Here is a 19,294-nt window from a genome sequence, read left to right on the forward strand (position 1 = left end):
GAATACAGTTTTACAGCATTTCAGCTGGACAGAATGTAACTATTTAAATTGGAGCAGTAGCTAGTGCCCTTTCTGCCTTAAAAAGACTTAAGTAATACAGCAAACTAAAGTAAGACAAATGCTATTTTAAATCCTAATTGCAGAATGGTTACCAGCAGTACAGTGCCTGTAGATTGACACAGACTGCAGTAATGCCACGTACACTTGTCACTGATGACCTTACATTTTGCTTGCCATGGGCCAAATCCTCATTTGTGGCACAGCTGCCTGGTGCTACTCAAGCAACACAAGTGTAACTTCCAGCAAGCATATGTTCAGCAGAGAAAACTTTATAAAGGTCTTTTGTTCAGCCCTGCCTTCATTCCTGCTTCTGTACATTGTGCTGCAGGAGAAAGGGTTTGGCCAAGATTGTTTGTGTTCTGCTGTAGGTATTTTCCACCAGTGGGCTATCAAAACCTTCCCTGAGATCAAACAAGAATTCCTGATGGAAAATCATTTTGCCCAAAATTTTATTCTCACATTTAAAACTTTTGTTTTGTTAGTGTCTTAAACTTCCAAGTGAGCATGATACTGTTTGCTGACCTGGCTTCAACAAAATGAGGCTTGGATTTAATGAGCGTTATCTTTTGTATTTTATTTAAATTAGCATTGAGTTAAACATGACAAGCATTATTGCTAGTTTTTACACTGTATCAGAGACTATATTAATTTGGATAACAACTGTTTTCAGTACAGTCATGAAAATTGCATATTAACAAGTGTGTGAATTGGACTGTTTTCTGGTGTCTGGACAAGGGGATATATGGATAATTTTGCATATACTCAGTGAAGTTATTTTTTGCAGACCATGGATGATTTTGAAAGACACTGGTTAAGCTTTGCTTACCCCTACAGGGAGCCTCTTTTGATCAACCAAGAACTAAGGCTCAAGAAGCTTATTTCACAATTCTAGATTGTTTATGGCAAACTTGCACCTGTTATTCTTCTGCCAGGTAGGTCTCTAGTTGTTTCTCTAACGTTTACACTCCTGATTTATTTAGAGATCCTATATCCCTTTCAGCCTTTGTTTTTCTGGGCTAACGCTTCTATTTTTATTTTGTTTATTAGCAGAGATGATATTCAAACAACTTGGTTTTCCTGAAAAACAAAATGTCTCATCTATAGTCAGTGAAACCAAACAAAAAGAACAGTGAAAAAAAGAAAATATTAAAATAGGGCATGTGTTAAGTGATGGAGGGAGAGTTGACTGACCTCTCAGGATCTGGCAGTGAATTTGTCATGGGGGCTCATAATAGAAGTTAGAGGCAGTATTTAACTCCAGATCTGCAGAATGTGCAGCTCCAAGGAGTAAGCACCTTTTCATGTGCTGCTGCATGTTACCCTCTCTCACTGGGGTAAACCGTTCTATAAAATGGAACACCAGGAGTGCAGCACTACATGGAGTGATACAAACAAATTAGAACCAGGCCTGTAAGTTATTTCAAGGCCAAGTTCAGTATAAAGCTTCAGCAGAGTGGAGAAATTTTCTTTAACCAGATTTCTAGTCTGAAATTACTCTGCAGGGTACTTGCTTACAGTGTTCAGCAGACTTCATTTGATGAACACTGGACTTCTTTTTGCTAAAGTTCACCGAGAAGGCCATGCCCAATCTTTTTCTGCCCCCAAGGAAGAACACAGAGCTGCCCATCTCCCAGAAGGATCAACTTTTGTTTCTACTGTGTGATTCAAAACATCAAGTGAAAGAACAAAAGATTGTGTGCTGCAGTAATTTCTGCTCGTGTCTTTACTGCACTGGAGATTAATCTGTAAGAAAGGTGGTATCCCATTTAAAGACAGGAATTCAGGTTCATCTTGTTACCTTGCCTGTTTGGTTCAGCAAATCTTTTGGTGTTCCCAGGGAAGCATGTTCCCTGACTTCATTTAACTGCAGCTGACTGTAAGGAGACAAAGTGAGTTTAGTCCTGAAGACTTGCAGGAGTGGCACTAAATGCCATCTGCTTCCCAAGTTACTCTGCTGCACCCACTGCTTCCTGGAGAGGTCTCCATTTTGGGGTCAAAGGGTGAGCTGACTAGAATGTCAGGAAAGATAACAAAAATGTTTCATGGTCTTTGAGTCATGATATTTCTGTTTATGAAGTTACAGTCTGAGCAACAGGCTGCTTTTTCTCTTGGAGCTTATCTAGGTATTACAGTTACCTCTGTAGTTACACCCTAATGACTCCCACAGTGACAAGACTAGATGTCTAGACTAAATGTCATAAATTAAACGTAAAGAACTTGCAGGTTTTCTTAGTTAGCTGTTTCTTAGATAGCTGTTTTGCTGGGGCTGTGTGTATTTTTTTATCTCCAAAAAGTCTCAGTGTTACTCCATTCTGGCGTTCTGTTGTGACTGCAGTTTGTCTGTGCAAGTATAAACTGACAAAACTTATTTTAGTGAGCGTGTAGGTTGCAGCAGGACATGGTTATTCCACCCTAAACATTAATGCAGGAGAATACAGTGAGTACGAGTGTTTCTTTATATTTTCACAAAGCCTGAGACTGTTGGTAGTGTAATGTTAATGACATTGGGCTCTCATTTCTGACTGAAGGGGACAACAAAAGTAGCATGAACCTCACCCAGAGCGGTGGAGTTACACTCCAGTGCAGGACCTGAGCTGTGTCCTTGTATGTGTGTGTAAATGTTCTTGGTAAATTAGAGCTTTTAAATCTGTACAGACAAATTTTATATTTCCATGAGACTTTCTCAACTCCAGCTGTGAAACTGCCTCCTGTGTATCACTGTATGTAGTGTTGAGGGTTTCTGGTGCTCCTCACACAAAGTGAAAGATGGATTGTTGCGTACGGATGAGCTGAGGCTGGAAATCTCCAGGCTTTGCAGCTGCCCTCGTGTGGGTGTGTCAGGGTGAAATGGGGCTTTGTCTTCCAACCAGTCAGTCCATATTCAGAAAAATGACCTCTCTGTTTTCATATCCCTCCTCTCAAACAGTTTTCTGTTCTTCTGAGATTTTGTGGCAGCCTGAGCCATAATTCAGGCAAGTACTTAAGTAGGTGCTCAAGTGCCATGTCCCTGGATAGTATTTGAAATCCTTACTAAGTGTGCTGCTGGGGCTGTAGTGGTAGATTGGTAGATTTTACTGATCCGTGCAGACAGCAGGAAGAATCCATTGTGGAAACTTCAAGTTTTCCTTCAGAAAGGCATTTGCATGTAAACAAAACCCTGTCTTCCATGACAGAGGGTGTAAACAGGGGAATGGACTGACAAAATAGAGGTTTTTCTTCATCCCACTGGAGCTGAACAGGATGAAATGGGAGCTGCAGAGGCTGGGTTGGGCTCTGTGCTCCCCATCTCCCCCCTCACCTTTGCAATACCTTGGACCTGCTTCAGTTCTCCCTTCAAACCACCTACTCCAAAAGCACCTGTGCTGAAACGGACATGGGTATTTTTGGTATGAAACTAGGGCAGGCAAGATCTAAAGATGAGTGTAAAAAGCCTCACTACACCATAGATTGAAAAGGTTGATTAGCCAGGTGTTTGAATGTGCAGTTAGTGGTGGGGGGTTGTACCTTATTTATCTGTGAAGCTGAACATTTACAATTTGTCCTGCTTGCACCAGCAACTGGCTGTTTCATACATAGCAGTGAAATGAATCCTTGTTGTCTGGTGACACATTAAAGAGATGACCAGGTGCCCACTGAACTGTGTCTGTGCATTTAAAACTAAAATAGTAGGAAAAACATGTTCTGGAAATATTTCACTTGTATAACCAATTCCTGAGAGAGCTATTTATGATTTCTCTACCTGTTCTTGGCACAGGCTTTTTTTCTGTTAGAAGAGGTTTGACAGTTGCATGAGATCACACTTGGATTGGTGCCCTGTGAGCTGAAAACGCAGAGTCATTGCTTGCGAGGACAAGACTTAGCTGGAAAAAATAGCAACATTGCCCTTGTGTTCACTGCTAATACTGCATCGAGAAGTGGAGCTCCATCAAGCTTTAGTGTGCCTTGATATTCATGCAGTCATTACTTGCTTATAAATAGAGAACTGCTTTAAAAAAAAACAACAAACCAAGGGATTTAGAAATATTCATTTAATGCCTTGGACGTTCCTTTAAGATTAATAAATGACTGGATGAGATGAGCCAATAGGCTGACTCTGTGCCTCTGGCTGTTTACAGCTGCTGCTTATTAACTCAGAGATGAAATAATTAATGTTATTATCAGATGAAATAATTAATGTTATTATCAAATGATGCTAAACAAATAGTCAGATCACATTTTTTGTGTGTGCTCATTCTCCCTGAAGCAGGAGATGGCAGCAAGTGGGTGCCTGGGGGAAGTGTTGGTGTCCGCACTATGGAGCTGTGCCTCTTGTGCACAGCCCTGGCACCAATTCAAACCCCAGCTCCAGCTTGAAGATGTGCCTGAAATCACAGAAAACCCCAGTCTCCCAAGGATCTGGTGGAAGGGAGGAGCTCTGGGTGGATGCTATGGACACCCTCTCCAAGCCCCCTCGCCAATGACACTGGGACAGCGATGCACAGAGACTCAGACAGTGTTTGAGGTGCCCCAGCACATGGCAGGTGTATGTGAGCCATATCTGTCTGTGGCTTTCCAGCAGGCTGATGCAGAAACAGGTTTAAGAAAAAAGCTGTGGTTATGCTGTTGCAAAATGCAGCCTTGATGTATCCTTTAACTGGCCTTGGGAAGCCTCCTGGCTGCCTGTGCACAATCCCCTGCTGCACTGAGGTTTCTTGCACACCTTGATCTCAGGGTATCCACTGTTCATTAGAAATTCAGATGCCAACAAGGAAAATAAAAAGGCCTGTGGAGCTGAGTGTACCATCAAACTGCCAAGGTGTGGCAGCTTTCTACTTGAGCAAGCATTTGTAACTGAGGATGGCTTTGTTAAAAAGGCAATTAAAATATTTCAAATGGAGTACAAAGTTATGATGCAGTGAAGTTTAACACAGATTCCTGGGTTTTGGAACAAACCCTGCTGTCACGGGCTGCCTCACAGACACAGTCTCACAGCAGGTGCCCCACACCAGCAGTCTCTCTGCTGCAGGTTTTCCTGCTCTGTGGTTACACAGACCCAGCTCATCACCAGCCCCGTCTGCTTTTTGAAGCTCTTCTGCAATAGCGTGTGGACTGCTGCCCCTTTTCTCCCCCAAGTCATTTATCCTTAGTAGAGCAATCTATTTTCTCTCCTTTCCTTATGCTGTGGCAGAGCTTTTTACTGCATGAGAGTCCTGCTCTCCTGAGTCTCTGTTTGCGGTGAAGCATGATGGAAAATTCTTCTGTCAGGTGTGGCAGAGGTTTGCAGTGTGTGAGATCTTGCTCTTCTGAGTCCCTGTTTGCTGCCAGTCCTGATAGAAAAATGTTCATCAGGTTTCTGCTTGGCTTGCCTTGCTGGGGGAGCCCATTGCTGGCCCATCTACCTGGGCTGTGGCACAGCCTGACCTCATCAGCTGAACCCCAGTAAAGTGAAGGTCCCTGTCAGTTTGCAGAAGCATTCTCCTACCTTGCCTCTTCTGTGTATTTTGGTGAGGTGACTTTTCATTTCTGTATGAAAAGAACAACTGTGTCCTCTTTCAGACTTCTTTTCGGGGCTTGCTTACAACCAGGTGGCTACAAACAAGCAGTTTGTGTCATGGCCTGGGATGGTGCATGAGGGGCAGATGATCTGAGGGAGCTGCTGCTGTGCCTGTTTGTTTTTGTAACCTGTGTTACCTCTTACCTGAAGCTGAATTGATGCCTCACAGAGACCCTACATAAAGGTGATGTTCTCAGCCTAGCTGGGACTGTTGTGTCTGTTTTAGGAACCTGATGTAGGAGCACCTGAGCTCCTTGATAGGATGCTTTTGGATGTCTGTGGAAAGGAGCTTTAGGCAAGGCTATTAGACTTTAGGCAGGCTGTTATTGCATTCTGGAGTCCTCTTTGCTCAGGGAGGGTGCTTATCATGTTCAACAGTAACACTCAGCCTAGAGATGAAAATAATTCATCACTTGGTTTCTCCAATCTTTTGATATCCTACTCACTCTTTTTCTAAAATGCTTTCCTAGTTCTGCATAATATTTCTCTGCTATGTCTTATGATGTTCTCGTTAGTTCAAACTAGCAGCCTTAAATACACACCTATACATGTCTATTTACACACTGAAGTACAGCATTTATGCTGTATTTAAACCTGTATTTATGCTTCAGCAGCACTCCCCTGATGGATTGTCTTCAGCTAATGTGCATTTTCGTGTTTGCTCCCTCGCTTGGCCCCTTGTCCCTGGTCTGCCCTCCTGGCTAATTAGAGCTGATTTCCATATTTTTGCTACCTTGTTCCTGAAGTCCTCAGAGGGGTTGTTTTGTTCTTAGAATTGCATCGAACTGACCTAATTCTTGCCAGAAAATACATTTTAGCACTCTTGCTGTTTTTTAAGTGTTCAGAGTCAGATTTTCACAATTGGCTTGAGTCCCAACAGGGGCACTCCTCCCGTTTTCCTCTTGCGTGCCTGTTCCCAGCTTTCCCAGCAGCTGCAGAGATCACACTGGCAGTGGCAGTGGCTTGTTTGCTTTCCACGAGGGGGAAGAGTCAGTCGGAGCAGTGTCCTTGGAGCCATTGCAAGGGACGTGGCAGGACCCACAGTCCTGAGGCAGTGCTGTTTTAGACCAGCTGGAGTCAGCTGTGCCCTAATCCCCAAATTCCCTGAAATGGCACCATAAGCAGGGACTGCGTGTGCTTACTCAGCTGCACTTAGTCTGTGGTTCAGTAGCAGTTCAGGGCACAGAGTGCACTGCTGTTCACTCTTAGTGCCTTACATTGCCCACCTGAATCCTTTATATCCCTGTGTTCTTCCCTGGGACTGCCTGTCCAGTGATCCATACCCAGCCCTTCCTACAGAGGACTTGCACACACTTGTCAGGGTGATGCAATGCTTTGGGATGGGAGCTTTGGGCCAGGCCCGTGTCTCGGGTGGCAGAAGCACGTGTGAGCTTAATGTACCCAGAGGTGAGTCAGAGCCTCGGGCTGGTTTGGGGTGTGCGTGGGGATGGTGTCCAGGACAGATCCCACGTGTCTGTCCCTGATCCCACATCAGGGAGCAGGGCTGGGTGTGAGCAAAGTCTGTTTGCTGCTGTGCTCAGGGCCTGGCTCAGTGAGAGTCAAACTCTGTGTGTTCCCCAGCATGATCAATACTGCCATTTTTAAGCGCTTACCCCTTCGATTTATACTGTAAACAAGTTGTACTGACTGATATTTACCCTTTGCAGAAAGCCAAGGTGTCTAAAGGAAGTGTGAACGATTCCCCTATGTCTGTGTGGACTGTTTGTGTTCTGTCAGCTTTTCCATCATAGTTTCCCCCATCTCTTGTGCTTGAATGCAGCCTCCAACAAACTCATTAGCTCCATTCTTTTGTTTGGGGTGTTCTTTTTAATTTTTGCTTCCTGGTACCCAGCAGTTCCACAGCAGTAAGTGGGTGGTACATAGTAGGTTCATAGTACATAGAAAGGTTTACCTTTCTGCAGAGGAGACAGTCTGAGAGATTTGTTTTCAGCCTTTTCTACCTCAGAACTGTTTTCTTTGCCCCAAAACTTCAGGTTTTTATCTGCTGTTAAATCTACTTCTCGGTTTTCCAGCAGCCATCCCAGCTGAACCCGAAGTGCTGTGTTTAATGCAGCCATAGCACTGTAATAACTGTCTGCTCTTGTCAGGAGAGGTTCCTGCAAAGAACCACTTGGCCTAAGTGAGAGAGAACATGTACCAATAACACAGGTGTGGGGTTTCTTATGGGGTAGGATGATCCACATTCACGTGCTGTTCTTCCACCACCAGCTGCAGAATTGATTGCTGGTCCCTTCTGCTACATTTTCTCCCTACCCAGCTGTTTTGCTTTGTAGTCCCAGGGGTGTTCCAATCTCAGGAGGCTGCATTTTGAGCCTGAGTATCCTTAATTTAATGTTTAGGTGCAACTCTTTTTTCCTGGCTTTTCTCACTGCAGCAGCCTGACAGAAAAGCATGAATTTTTATAAATTGTTTATGAATCTTTTCCTTCTCAACATAAAAAAAAAGCCTATTAAAATAAACATGCTGGGAGCTGTAACAAGAGGGCTTTGTTATCTCTCAGAAGTTGTGGCCTGATGCTGTAAGTTGAGCTGTCAGTGAGGCTGTTTGGAGGGCTGGAATCAATTCTCTGGTGGGCAATTTACTGGTCTGGGACATGTTGGTGTATAAGTTACTGACTTTCTTGAAAAAAATCACACTCTGATGTTTGATGAGATCTCTGGAGAAAGGAACAGGGACACCTAAAACTGACACAAAGCTGGTGAACAAGAAATCAGCACTTGGAACCATCAGTACTCAAGGTTGACGCCCTTGAGTCAGAGAAACCTGCTGTGCAGCCTGGAAATGTAAAAACTGGCTGTGTCAGGAGATTGTGCTTCCAGGGAGTAATTACTGCATTTTAATTACGGCTTTTTCCCTACAACTCTTTCTTGCTAGTCTTTTGTATTTAGGTTTGCCTTGATGGTTAATCAAATTTCAGAGCAGGTGACTCTGCAGAGCTGCAGGTGATTTCCATCTGGCAGGTGAGGCTGGGTTTGCTCTGGCCAAGCTGCAAGGGCACTGCCAAGTGTTTGTCTTGGCAGTAGGTTGATGGCCTTTTTGGGTTTGTGTGACAGCACAGGGACAGAACTTGAAAGTCCTTTTCTCACAGCCCTTGTCACTGTCTAGGAAAGCAGCAGGCAGGATGCATCTACTTTGTACCTCCTCTGTCTGTCCCAGCCCTATTTTTGGTAGCAAAGCTGAGCTCAGGGGACAGGTGATATTTTGGGAGTTGGCAGTCAGGAGTCACTTTCTTTCATGGTTGTTACTCTTTCCTAACATTTTAGATACATTTATTTCCCAGTACTTTTGGTGGAATAATTGTGAAGAATGCACAAGACAGTTTTACAGTTTTGATTACAGTGTGAATGAGGCTGTGCCATCTCTGCAGAACCACCGTGACTTTCACCAAAAAACACCTCTCTGAAGTATGATCCGTGACTGAAAACAGGTGTTGCTTCTTAACTGGGGTCAACAACTGGAGATACACAGCACAGGTCCTGCAGGTTCTTCTCCTGTGTGCAAGCTGGTTCCTCGGTCTATTATTTTATCAGTTACCAACCTATTTGCAGTGCCCAATTCCTACAATGCCAGAATTCTTAGTAATCTTTCCTTAGGAGCATCGTGGTGGGAAGTGTGTGTGCATGTGTATCTGATCTGTCTGTCCCAGATGTTCCCTCCAAAAAGGAGAGGGAAGAGGAGGAGATTTTTCTTTCAGAAGACCTTTTTAGCATTAAGTGCCCAGCTGTTGCAGTTATTCATACTGAGTGACCGACTAGTTGGAAGCAGAAATATAAAAAAAATGGGTAACAATTTCATTACATGATGTTTTATAGCAACTGCTGTTCACCTTTATAAATTAACTGCTCTCTTCTGTATGGCAGAAAAAGGCTTTTATAGTTGGCAGGCTGCTCGTAATATTCTAAGGATTATTAAAGTAAGCTGTAGTTGTCATATAATGCACGTTGTAATGGCGCGTGGTTTTTTAATGTGTCTTGGGGGAGGATATTATTTCAGAATGTGTATTCACATATGGATGGAGTTTGAGATTTTTCACGCTGATCAGAATGACATTCACAGAAAAGGTCCCTGGACCATCATCCCAGCAAGTTCCTTGTGAGTAATGAAGTGGTGAGAAGAGAAAATTTCATCAAATTCAGCAGGAATTTTTGAAACAGACCCTGAAGAGCACAATTTTTTTTTTTCTTCTCACCTCCTGACTTTACATTTATAAACTGAGGTTGTTCATATTTAGGTGAGTTATTTGGGCTCCCTGCTCTCCTTAGAGGTGAGAAAGCTGGGGAGCAGCCAGGCTGAGCTGTGTGTAGGGGTGATGAGTGCTGCAGTGGGGCTGCAGTGTGATGGGGGCTGGTGTGTGTGAGGCAGGGCAGCTGCCTGCAGACATCCTGTTCCAGGCAGGACATTTGCAAGTTGAAGGGATTTCAGAACAGAGCTGTGGGAACAGCTGGGGAAATGCAAATGGAACTGTTATATTTGCATTAATTAATTAGTCAATGACCGCAAGGATGTAAGTGCTACAGCTACTGGTATTTAAAAAGTGTGAAAAAGATGTAGGATAAACATAGTTAGGGAGGTGTTTGTCTCCTCTGTCAGACTGAATTAACAGATACATGTTGATCTGGTGATAAAATGGAAATTAATATCCCAGGGTGAGACACGCAGAGAGCACTGGATTAGGTGAGAAAGAAAATTTAGGGATGGAAACAGGGCAAGCAGTGAGGCTTTAACTTCTGGAACTATTCAATGCTAGGAGTTATTCATCTCACTTTGAACATCCCGAAAGGATAATTTGGGCATGTTGGTGCAATTATAAAAACAACAAACAAACAAAAGCCCTGATAACATACTGCTGATATGTGGCGTAGAGGGATCTTAAAATAATCTTTATCCAGGGATTAAGCATTTCTGATCTACCACTGACCTGTTTTCAGAGTATTACAAATTCATGGTACTTGCAAAAACAAGACAAAAAGGCTGTAAAACAAGAGAAAAGCAGATTTACAGCAGCATAAGTAACTAAAGTAAGTTGCATTGATGAGGAAACTTCAAACTAAAAGCCATATCTGGTCAAACCTCCTTTTTCTCGTCAAGAATGCAAAATGTGCTTGAAAGTCTTGTGTGTAGAAAGTTTCTGGGCCTTTTAGGCCATGTGTGAAAATGTTTATTTTCATTAGGAGTGAAAAATGCAGACCTCCAGATGCCCTCTATGATTTTTTTTTTTTTTCCCCCCTCAAAGGAGGAGGAGCTGGGGTGAGATGGAGACACAAACACTGATTTAGTCCTTGAGTCTGAATTAATGCTGCTGTTTTTAAGGGCTGAATAAACATTGTGAGGTATTTCTATGCACAGAAAGCCAGGGAAACTTGTCCTGATACCACTGACTTTGTGAACAAAGAGAAAGTTGTGTATCTCCAGGATTATGGACATCTGAGGTGTTTCATCATTACTAAATGCTTATGGGGAAAAAATAATTGACTAAAGCAAATTAAGTGCCAGAAAGTGATTTTTATTTCATTGCCTGACAGTAATATGTGGATTTGATTATTTGTTTTGGCCTCTTTTAGGGTTTTTTGCACGTAGTAATAGAGTTAGCATGAAATTTCATCTTAGTTTGAAGTGCCTTACATCTTTATCAAATGATAAATAACACAGACTTTGGCTAGAAGTTCAGTATTTTGTAATTTTGTCTGCAAAAACATTTTCTATGGTTGATAAGAGAAATGTGAGACACCAGAGCAATAAATTCATGCTTGTCTTTGGAGTAAAATAATAATTACTTGGGAAATACAATCTTTTTTATATACACACATGTCAGGGGGCCCCTAGTTACAAATGTGAGCTGAGTGAAGTCTCGTGGTTCCCACCCTGGAGGAGCAGGACCTTGGTCAGTGAAAGCAGCCTTTATAAACTGTGAAGGATTTGCAAAGGGGTGATAAACCCACACGGGACCGGCGGCTTGGAATCATTGTTGGATGTTTTAACTCCCAAAATTGCTGCAGAGATTGGGTGGTGGAGAAATCCAGGGCTGCAGCTGCCACGTGGGGTTTGAGCTGGGTTTGTGGCCAAGGGGCTGCCAGGGGGGCAGGAGCCCTGCTCCACTCAGGGCTGGATGGAGCTGGGGATGTCACTTTGCAGTCAGAGAAACCCGGCCTCTCACGTTCTCATGAATAAATAGTTCCAAATAGTTCTAGAATCATACAGGTGTGAACACACCTTTTTCCCTGTTGGAGGGGAGAGGGCTGGTTTGAAAGGGTCAGTGTCCATGTACCCGATAATGTGACACTGCAACGTGTGTGGCTGTGTTCTCCATTTCCCTGGTACATTCATGTGCAGGGCTCTGTTTGGGCAGGCTTTTAATAGCAGTCAGGAGGGGAGATCAAAGTGCCACTGAACGCTGTGTTCAGTGCCTGGGTATCGAGTGGTCTCTGTGGTTTATTTACAGTAATTTGTTCTGCATTTTTCACAACCAGCCCCAGCTCTCTGCATTCACCAGCGTGAGGACATCGTGCTGAAAGACACCACCATTTTCACCCAGTTACTCCTCTGACAAGAGGTTCTTGTCTAGAATGTGAAACTGTAGAAGCCCCCAGCTGGCGACTATAAATTCCTGCCTTAATGGGCTGTGTCAGACACGTCGGGGTGGCTGTGCTGGAGGGAACCTGAGACAGGATGCCAAAGGGAGGAGTTTCCATCCAGCGCTGGCAGTGGGGAAAACATTTGTGTGTTTGGCACGAGCTGGGGGCCGGGGGTCCCTCCAGCCCCTCTGCAGGGAAGGTGACACCCAGGGCAAAGGGGCGCTGCAATAATGCACAAGTGGCTTTCCCAGCTGCAGGGTCCCTCAGTGGTCACTCACAAGTGCCTGTAAAAGATGAGAACAAGAGAATGAGGTTTTGTTCTTATCTGGCCTAGCACAGGTTTAAAAGTTGTGTTGATTTCCTCTCTAAAACTTAACCAAAGCTGCTGTTGATTGGGCAGTGTGTCTGTTGCTCACTTCAGAGTTGTCCAGATGTGACCGTTCTACCTCACGGCAGATTCTTACTTAGCTCTTGTTTCCTTTTGTTGTAACATTTTTGCTGAGATCATCAGTTTGCTGTTCTTCTGCTACAGATACTCAGCATCAGTTTTCGTTGCTACTTTCAGACGTTTTGAGGATTTCTTGGATGTTTTGTCCTCCTGTTTTTGCCTTTCATTGAATTTCTGCGTTATCATCTGCAGCCATGGCTTAGGCCAGGGGAGCTGTGTTAAATACAGTTCCCCTCCCCTCCTCCTGCCCACGTTGGCAGCAGCTTGTGCTGTGCCTGTGGTTCATTGTAATGCTCCTCTTTTTTTCCTAGAAGTGAAGGAGGTAGCAGTAATGTCCTGCTATTGTTTTTAATAATCTGTTCAAAGAAGTGCAGCAACGCCCTGGGAAAAAAAGTTACTGATAGTTTGTGGTGTTAAGTTCTTGAAACATAAAACCAGGACCAGGCTCTGCTTCGAGCTGAAGTGTTCAGTGCAGAGGCTCTGCAGCATTTATCAGGGGAAAATGCTTTATTTTGCTGGTACCAAAGGCTGCAATCACTTTCTGAACACTGTTATATCTGACAGGCCATCCCTAGGTTCAGCTGCTGCTTTTCTCTGTCCAAATAATTATTAGAGAATACTTTAGATAATTAAAAACACTAAAAGGCAGCTGATCCAAAAGAATTCTGTGATTCTGTGAAATATGGTTCAGAGTAGTCAGGAAATTAATCACTTGGAGAACCCCTGGCATGTTCTGTCTTTTGAACCATCTCATAATTTCTCTGAGTTCTGCCAGGAAATCTGAGGGGGAAATCCTAGGACAGCTAAATTAAGAGCTGACTGTGAATTTCACCCCACAGCTGAATTGCCAGTGGCAGGCACTGTGTTCAGTGAAGAATTGCCAGGCAGACTTGCATCTGTAATTAGCATTTCTCACAAGCAAGGGCTTCTGCTGCTGGGTGGCACCAGCGAGAGGCTGCTCACTCCTGGGACAGCTTTCTCTTGGCCTTCCAGGAGTCCTGGCTGGCTGTCCACTTGCTGTGATTCCTGGTAGTGAAAGGAGAAGGGCTTTACTGGGTTTGACAAATGCAGTGTTACATGTGGGAGGTGACCTGTGCTGCCTCAGCTGCACACACCTGCCCTGGGCTCAGCCTGCACCAGTGTCCTCTGAAACAGCAAATTTGGCATTTGCCAAACAGATGATTAGGTGCATTGTGTGTCTGATGCAGCAGGTTTATTTTCAGACACATCTATAAGTTGAATATTTTTTCTGCTGTTTAAGAAGAACCATTAAAATGGGTCTCTTGCAAAAATTTGCCTCCCTCTTAATAGCAGATTTATGGCTACTGGCCAATACTGTCCTTATAGTGTATCCTGTTCAAAATTGGTATTTATGTACCAAAAAATGCTTTAAAAGCAAGTGAAATACCATGTTAATATAAATGTTAGTAAAAATACTTGATCTAAAGTTCATTAATATTCAAAAGAAGCTTCTCAGAATGTGGTCGAGGAAGAACTGCATAATAGCTATAGGTTGCCTAAGTTTTTTTTTAAAGGATATTCCTCAAACGTATCCATAGTTGAATCCAGCTTGGAAGGACTTCTAAAGTCATATTAGAAGGAACATAAAACTTGGGTTACTTTCTTAAGCTGTTGTTAGTTCTGTCCAGGTAACATTCTTTTAACACATGAAAATGAAATCCACAGTACTAGATTTAAGCTTGCGTGGCCCAAAACAGTTCATATAAATTTTAATTATTGCAAAATAAATAAACCTTCCGCTCTGAAAATTTTGAGAGTAAGCAGTGTCCTCGTCTTTCTATAGAATTCTTCCTAAAAAGATAAAAATCGTGGAATCCACTTTCAGTTGCAGGTACTGAAGCCCTTGCATTGCTCAGTTCTGTACCTTAGCACTTCACCAGGTGTCTGTAAGGTTTATTTGCCTGCTGGCTGGTGGAGTTGCTTTTGTCCATGTGTCTCCTGTTTGAATAATTATTCCTGGAGATCAAAAGCTTTTGTAGAGAATAACCACGAGCAGCTCCTTGCTCAAATACTGCCCTCAATTCCCTGTCCTGTTCTCATTATAATTAGAGCCCCAAAATGGCAAAGCGGGAGTGGGAGTTTGTACAAATATTTGTAGCACTGTGAATTGTACAGTGCTGTGGAAGGCTAGGAAAGCCTCTGAGGTGGTTTTGAACAGAAACATTTTGCTTTCAGGAGCAGGTGCCTGTTCCTGTGTATCACCCCACACCGAGCCAGACTCGCCTGGCCACGCAGCTGACGGAAGAGGAGCAGATCCGGATAGCGCAGCGGATCGGCCTCATCCAGCACCTTCCCAAAGGAGTCTACGACCCCGGCAGAGACGGCTCCGAGAAGAAGATCCGAGAGTAAGTCCTGGGGATTGAATGGATGGATGTGGCTGTTGCCTTGGTTTGGGATGCTACCCTGGGAAACCTGACCTTGTCATCCTGGATTTGCCTTATTTTCAGGGATTGTAATTTAATGTAGCTTTTTTTTTTTTTAAAAAAATGAAGCCCTGCAGAAGGCTGATGAGCTGAGGAGCATCCCTGCTGGGGGCAGGGGTTTGGAACTCTGTGGGCTCCAAGGTCCCTTTAACCCAAAGCACTCTGTGCATCTGAGGCTCTTTCCTTTATCTAACACAAGGCTAACCCTCACAGTATCTACAAATACTAGAAGCATCCAGGAACAGATGTTACACTGTTTTTCATATCCAGGTTGGTAACAGCAGCTTAAATATTTTATTTTTTTCCCCTCCAGATGTGTCATTTGTATGATGGACTTTGTTTATGGGGACCCTATCCGATTTCTGCCGTGCATGCACATTTACCACCTGGACTGTATAGATGACTGGTTGATGAGATCCTTTACCTGTCCATCCTGCATGGAGCCAGTGGATGCAGCACTGCTTTCATCATATGAGACTAACTGAGCCAGGGTTTCTCTACTGAACCTTCAAGGAGACCATCCACTTCAATGGGTTTGATCCTTTTGTCATTCAGCCCAAAGAGCCAGGAATTAGGAATTAAGATCATGCACAAAGTATACATTTCCTAATAAATAAATAAATAAAAAAAATATTCCTGAATGGCTGCAAATATTGGAAAACATAGTATTTTAGAGACTATAGAAAAGTAGGTTGTTATTTTTAATGTAAAGCCTTGACCCACCATTGTCTTTTAATGTTTGTTCTTACACCCATATATAGGAATTGTGTAAAGTGTTACAGAAACTGTAAATGTTCAAACTGCGTGTATCCAATTTTATTAGCAGCAAGATAAGAGTATTTTTTTCTTAAATAAAGTAACCAGTTTTGTTCTGATTCTTTTCACAAGTCCTGGCATTTGGGTCAAGGCTTTATTGAAGTCTACATTTTATAACACTGGCACAAAGAAATAGTTTTAAGCTTGTTTGCACAGTTCTTTTTCTTTTTTTTTCCTTTTTTTTTTTTTTTTTCCATTGGAGATGGAATTCATTGCCTTAGGTCTTTTTAATAGTGTATTGTTATTGTTGGGCTGGCTCTATGCTTGAAAACCAGTTTATTTATAACCTGTTAAAAGTGCTATATTTTGTTTGCAGTTAGGAATATGCAGACTTCAAAGTGATCTCCTAGCTTGTAAGCAAACTGAGATGCATTATCCCTTTTCTACAAGTGATGCAGATTATGAAGATACGACACAAGTCCTGCAGTGAAACTGTGGTTTCATGGGGTTTTTTTATAACTTCCTTTGGTTTTGATGAAATAACAATCCTTAAACTTTAATGTGACTTTTAACTTGATCAGATTAAAAGTGGGCCAGATGAACAATAAATAGTTAAGCTGCCATAACTGAAAAAAAAATACATTTGGAACTAATGTAGTATTAGCATTGATCACTTATTCTACTTTTTTTCCCTAAAAATGGTTGTCTTGGATCATAGCAAATGGATACTGCATCTCTCGTTCTTGTAGTTCTTAGGTTATCAGAAGTTAAGAATAAACATACTGTATCTCAGTCTCCTGTATTAAATGTATCTGTTGAGCCCTGCTGGCTGACACATCAGTCCACCAAACAGGAATGAATGCAGAGAGGAGAAAAATAGACTTTGTTCTGCACAGAAATGCAGAGTTTATTTAAACACAGACTGTCAGGGTAGCAGTGGAGGGGCAAACAGTCTTGCTATAGCCAGAATGACACAGTTCCCTGATTTCTGTAGCAAACAGTATGTGCTTGTTAAGAGAGGCTCCAGCAAAGATTGTAGCTGTAAAGATCTTTTTCCACTTTGCATGATTTTTTCCTTTTTTCTTCTCCCCCACTCCCTTAATGTACCTACTGTGACTTCTGTGCATTCAGTGCCACCCTTAACCAGTGAGAAGCCCTGGTCTCGTGAAATGAAACACAATCTCAAGTTAACCACAGCAAATTGGGGGATGTTCTTTGATTGTGTTTCAGCCATAGTTTGAGTTCTTGATACAACAAGTTCTTTAAGACCCAGGTCCTTTGAGGACTTAGTGCATTTACAGTAGAGGAGAATAGTAATTCTGTGGGTTATGGATAACTGGTCAGCACAATGGAGAGTCAGCATTTGTTTATTATTCCTGCAGCTGACAGCACCCTGCTCCTTTAGAGAAGAACTCCAAGGAGCAGCCAAAGGGATCTGAAAACACTCTGCAGTTCTAGATTCACTCAAATGGCCACACATTATCTGGACACAATGTTTTGCTGAATTCATACATACCTAATTACATGGATCAAAATCTGGGAAGAGAGACCCGAAGTTGTGCAATATCATTGTTCCTTTTCATCATTCCATGTGTGTTCCTTTGTGTCCTCCTTTTTGTCTGTTTGTTTCAGGGGTTGGGTTGTTTTTTTTTTTGGTAAAACAATGTCCACATTAAGTATTCATTTCTTTATCTTGTTAAAACTGGCAAATGAACAATTTGAAAAAAAGTGTTGTCATGGTGGTATTAGTCTTTATTTATTACAAGACTTGATTAAGAAAAATTTAAAAGAAGTAGGAAGTGATGGGTTGCTGAGCTGAATGCTTTCCTAGGCAGCTAATACCTGAGCAGCTGAACTTTTAACACTGATATTCACTGGGCTAAGGGAAGAAATTACTTTTATTAAAATACTTGTTAAATAGCAAAAAGGTGTGAAGGGCTACAACTGGAGCTGATGACAAAAGAACATTACAAAAATTTTGAAATTTTAGCTTAAAGAGAAATGTGTAAATATAACAAATAAATCAAATTATTTTTCAAGTGTTTAGGTACAATACTGTTCTGGGTGATTTCTAATTCAAAGAAGAATTGATCTAAATTGAATGCAAAATAATGTATAACCTGAATTTTAGCTAATTGTGAAACCAGATCTGTGCCTTATTTCTACCATCTATAAGATGGAGAGATATTTAGGAACCTTAGAGGTGTCTAACAAATTACTTGCACTTCAAACACATGAAGACAGTCCAGCACAGCACAGCTGTTCCCAGCTGGAGTCTCCTGCAGCTGAGGGGAAGGAATTGGCTCTGACTCACCTGGACCTGTTCACCCAAAGCCAGGGAATAGGAAAATGTCTGCAAAAGAACAAACCAGAAAGCCTCCTAGAGCCACTGTGTGCAAGTACCTGGGTTGGGAAGCTGTTGCTTTGAAGCATTTTCATAGGGCCTGTGCAGTGTGATGGAAACACCGAGTGCAATGATGGCATTTGTAATTTTGGGCTGGAAATGGCACAGCAGCCCTGGCACAGACCCAGCAGGGCTGAGGGATCACCAGGCTCCATTTGAGCAGCACAAGGGACACCGAGTGTACCCACACAGCCCAGGTCAGTGGCACCACTGTCCCCTCCACAGCCAGAGCTGCCACAGAAACTGCAGGGAGGGAGGGCAGCGCTGCACCAGGAGGCACAGCAAGGACGTGCTTGGGCTCCACTTGCAGATTATGGTAGGAAATGGATTTTGTCTCCTACGTGAGAGGGGAGCTCCCACAAACCTGAAACCAGAGGTGTAATGACGAGTAAGAAATACTCAATTTTGTGTACAGACCTTCGTGCTTAAAAATTCTTGCATGCTACAGGAATTACCACTTTAATAATTTTTACATCTAGGGTTGGTAATCCTTATTACTTGTTGCCAGTTCATTATGTAAATCTGGGGGAGAATTATACATAAATAAACCCAGCCCAGAGCATTTCTTTCTAAGGAGCATGAGCCACATAAGGGTTTAAAAGCTTCTCAGGTCTTGCTGCTTCCCAGGGCTGAAAGCAATTCTGTGTTTGGAAGGCTGACAGTCTCCCTTTCCAGTGGCAGGAGGGTACATTTCTGGGCTGAGGGATTATGAAATACCTGAATTTACTTCAATTGCCACAGTTTCAGGACTTCGACATTTCCTGTCCTTGTGCAATTGTGGTAAAGATGAGAATTCCTTTGAGTCAGACTTCCAGTGAAATAAATAACAAGATGGCTGAAACTAAACATTTAGTGTCTCTCAGCAGTTAAACCCTGGATTAAAAGGAATCAGAAAAAATGTGGATGCTGGCTGATTACCCAGTTTGTTACAGACACCACATTTTTATTAAAAACATACATTCTAGTTGACAACCTATAAAACACATGAATAAAATCTGTTCAGAAGAACCCTTCTTGGCTTAATACCCAGAATAAAAATTAGCTTCAAGGATTAAC

The 19,294-nt window shown here is 42.7% G+C and overlaps 1 protein-coding gene across 2 annotated transcripts in view; it reads left to right on the forward strand.

Annotated features, from left to right (window-relative positions):
* Positions 1-17,562, forward strand: part of RNF11 (ring finger protein 11) — a 31,047-nt gene extending 13,485 nt beyond the window's left edge. The window contains exons 1-3 of one of the 2 annotated variants that reach the window (XM_015636068.3): positions 945-992; positions 14,831-15,000; positions 15,392-17,562. In XM_015636068.3, the coding sequence (XP_015491554.1) occupies positions 960-992; positions 14,831-15,000; positions 15,392-15,563 (375 nt within the window). In that variant the 5' untranslated portion in view covers positions 945-959 and the 3' untranslated portion in view covers positions 15,564-17,562. Of the gene's footprint in view, positions 1-944; positions 993-14,830; positions 15,001-15,391 lie in introns of those variants that run through there. The other variant, XM_015636067.3, reaches the window with a different exon arrangement.
* The last annotated feature ends 1,732 nt before the right edge of the window (positions 17,563-19,294 follow it).

The sequence above is a fragment of the Parus major genome, chromosome 8, assembly GCF_001522545.3.
Source record: "Parus major isolate Abel chromosome 8, Parus_major1.1, whole genome shotgun sequence".
Taxonomy (NCBI): Eukaryota; Metazoa; Chordata; class Aves; order Passeriformes; family Paridae; genus Parus; species Parus major.